General features: G+C 71.4%; 1 protein-coding gene across 1 annotated transcript in view; it reads right to left on the bottom strand.

The window, feature by feature from the left end:
- LOC105854531 overlaps window positions 1-2,448 on the bottom strand; it is a 20,215-nt gene that overhangs the window by 6,436 nt on the left and 11,331 nt on the right. Inside the window, exon 4 of the mRNA XM_012734206.1 lies at window positions 508-614. Within this exon, the coding sequence (XP_012589660.1) occupies window positions 508-614 (107 nt within the window). The remainder of the gene's footprint in view (window positions 1-507; window positions 615-2,448) is intronic.

The following is a 2,448-nucleotide window of genomic DNA, read 5'->3' as shown; positions in this document are numbered from 1 at the left end:
TTGGGGGGGGCTGGGGGCGCCCCCACCCAGGCCGGGGCTCCCACGGGCCTCCACACGGCAGCGGATCCTTCACCGCAAAATCGCGGCTTTGCACAACAGAGCTCTCCCGGGGCCTGGCCCCCCGCGGCCATGGCCACCGCCCGTGGCCCCCCTGGCTCCTCTCCCCGGCCAGGAGCGCTGCCCACACTCACGCCCCGCGGAATCAGCTGCAGCCAAGACAGAGGCAGGTGAAGGCGCACCCTCAGAAACGGGGGCGCGCAGAGCCCCCGGAGAGCCCCATGGGCACCCCGGGGTGCGGGCCGGCGTGGGGCGTGGGGGTCGGACACGCAGACTGGCGGCCGGCCACCCGCCGCCCCGGGGGAGGGGGCTGAGTCTCCGTCCCCCTCCGGTGTGCCCACGCGCCAGTGTGCCCGCAGGAGCAGGGTGACTCAGCCACCGGCCATCTGGCCCACGCGACGGGCGGGACACGGCGGGCGCGTGGCCGGAGGCCGCCACGCCAGTACTCACGGTTCTTCTTGTACATCAGGATCTCGAAGGAGCTCATGTCGTAGTTCTCAAACGTCTGCCGCACCTTCTCCACGGTGTCCTTGTCCGTCAGCTCCCCGAACATAAAGCTGCAGAGCCGAGAGGGTCAGCGAGCGGCCGGCCTGTCCCCGCCACCCCAAAGGTGCAGCCCACGCAGGGACTCGCTGGGGGCGAGCTGGCGGGCTGCGTCAGGAGGGGGGCGAGTGGTGCTCTGGGGGCCCAGCCGGACGGCCTGTGGACAGCTTCTCCTTCCTTTTCCCACCCAAGAGGGAGGCGCGGGGTGGACAGAAACGGCCCAGGGCCGGGAGGGGCAGGCAGAGCCGGACACACAGGCCAGCCCCTGCCCGGCTCCTCCCGCTGCCCCTGCTGAGGCGAGGGCCGGCGCATGGCCGCACTGTCCGGCTGCCCGGGCCTGCCGGGCCTGGGGCCGAGGTCTGTCTAGGAATCAGCACGCCCACGGAGGTGGGGGGCCGGGGCCCGGGCCGGGAGGCCGCCGAGGACCGGACAGGGCCGGACAGGGCCGGACAGGGCCGTCCGCGCCCGCCGACTCGGGCCTCGGCCTCGGGCACAGTGACGAGAAAGGGGAGCCCGCACCCCAGAGAGGGGCGGCCCGGGGCCTGCCCGCCTGCGGCGCCTCCCTTTCGGGGGCAGGGGGCGGGGTGCTCACACCTGCACTTCCCGGGCCCCGAAACCTGGGGTGTGACGGAGGGTCACCCCGCCAGCTGCCGGGCTGGTCCCACGCCCCGAAACCGGCTTCTGAAGCCTGGCCGCTTTGCTGCGGGGGGAGTCGGCCAAGTGTGCACCCCCAGAACCCAGCGCTGAGGAGCCCGGAAGTGAGAAGACAGAGGGTGCTGACGCAGGCCTGGGGGCCGCACCCCGCCCGCAGGGCGCCTCGAGGTCCCCCCAGAGGCCTTCCCACAGCCCCCCCGCTGCTCACCCCAAAGGCTGGAAGCACAAGCTCTGTGCCAGGGGGGCTGGCTATCGGCCGCTGGACAGCCCGTGCGGGCGACCCCGGGGCCACCCACAGACGCCGCCCGCCCACCGCGCCAGCCCCCTCCGGAAAGAGCGCTCGTGGAAGCTTCTGGAAATGTCGCGCTTCCGGAAAGGCACTTTCGTTGTCCTGAGAAAAAAGGGGGAGTTTCCGAGAGCCACAGCTGAGGGCGTGGGGTCAGCACCCCGAGTCTGAGTGGAGCGCCACGGTCAGCACCCCAAGTGTGAGCAGAGCACCACGGCCAGCACCCTGAGTCTGAGCAGGGACGCTGCGGTCAGCGCCTTGAATCTGAGTGGGGTGTCACAGCCAGCACCCCAAATCTGAGCAGGGACACTGCAGTCAGCACCCTCAATCTGAGCAGGGCACCACGGCCAGCACCCCGAGTCTGAGCAGGGACACTGCGGTCGGCACCTTGAATCTGAGTGGGGGCGCAACAGCCAGCACCCCGAATCTGAGCGGGGCACCGCAGTCAGCACCCCGAATCTAAGTGGGGCGCCACCGCGAACACCCCGAGCCTGAGCACACAGTCACACAGCCCCTCCCACCACCTTTGGGGAGCAGCCCCCTCCCCGGCCCCGCGACCTGGGCTCCGCTCCCGGGCTCCCCCCCAGTCGGCCCAGCCGTGGGGTCACGCCTGCTCGGGTGAGGGTCACGCACCCCGAGTCCCCCACAGCTGCGCCCCGGCCCACGGCCTCTGGCCTCGTCTCGGGGAGGTCGAGCGTCCCTGCACCCCGTCCCGGCTGCTGCTCGGCCCAGGCCGCCCCCGTCCCCCCAGGCAGCTGCGGCCACACCGGGCTCACCACCCTGCACCTCTGGCCTGTACCCCAGTTCTGTATGCATGAAGAAATACATCTTTAGGACCCTCCCTGGGGGCGCAGCGGGTTAAAGTGCAGCACTGAGAATCTGAAGCCGCTTCCGCATGAGTTCGATCC

This window comes from Condylura cristata, unplaced genomic scaffold (genome assembly GCF_000260355.1).
Source record: "Condylura cristata isolate star-nosed mole 26May11 unplaced genomic scaffold, ConCri1.0 scaffold00050, whole genome shotgun sequence".
In the NCBI taxonomy this organism is placed as follows: domain Eukaryota; kingdom Metazoa; phylum Chordata; class Mammalia; order Eulipotyphla; family Talpidae; genus Condylura; species Condylura cristata.
The sequence above is the reverse complement of the archived record's forward strand: the minus strand, read 5'-3'. Positions and strand labels throughout refer to the sequence as shown.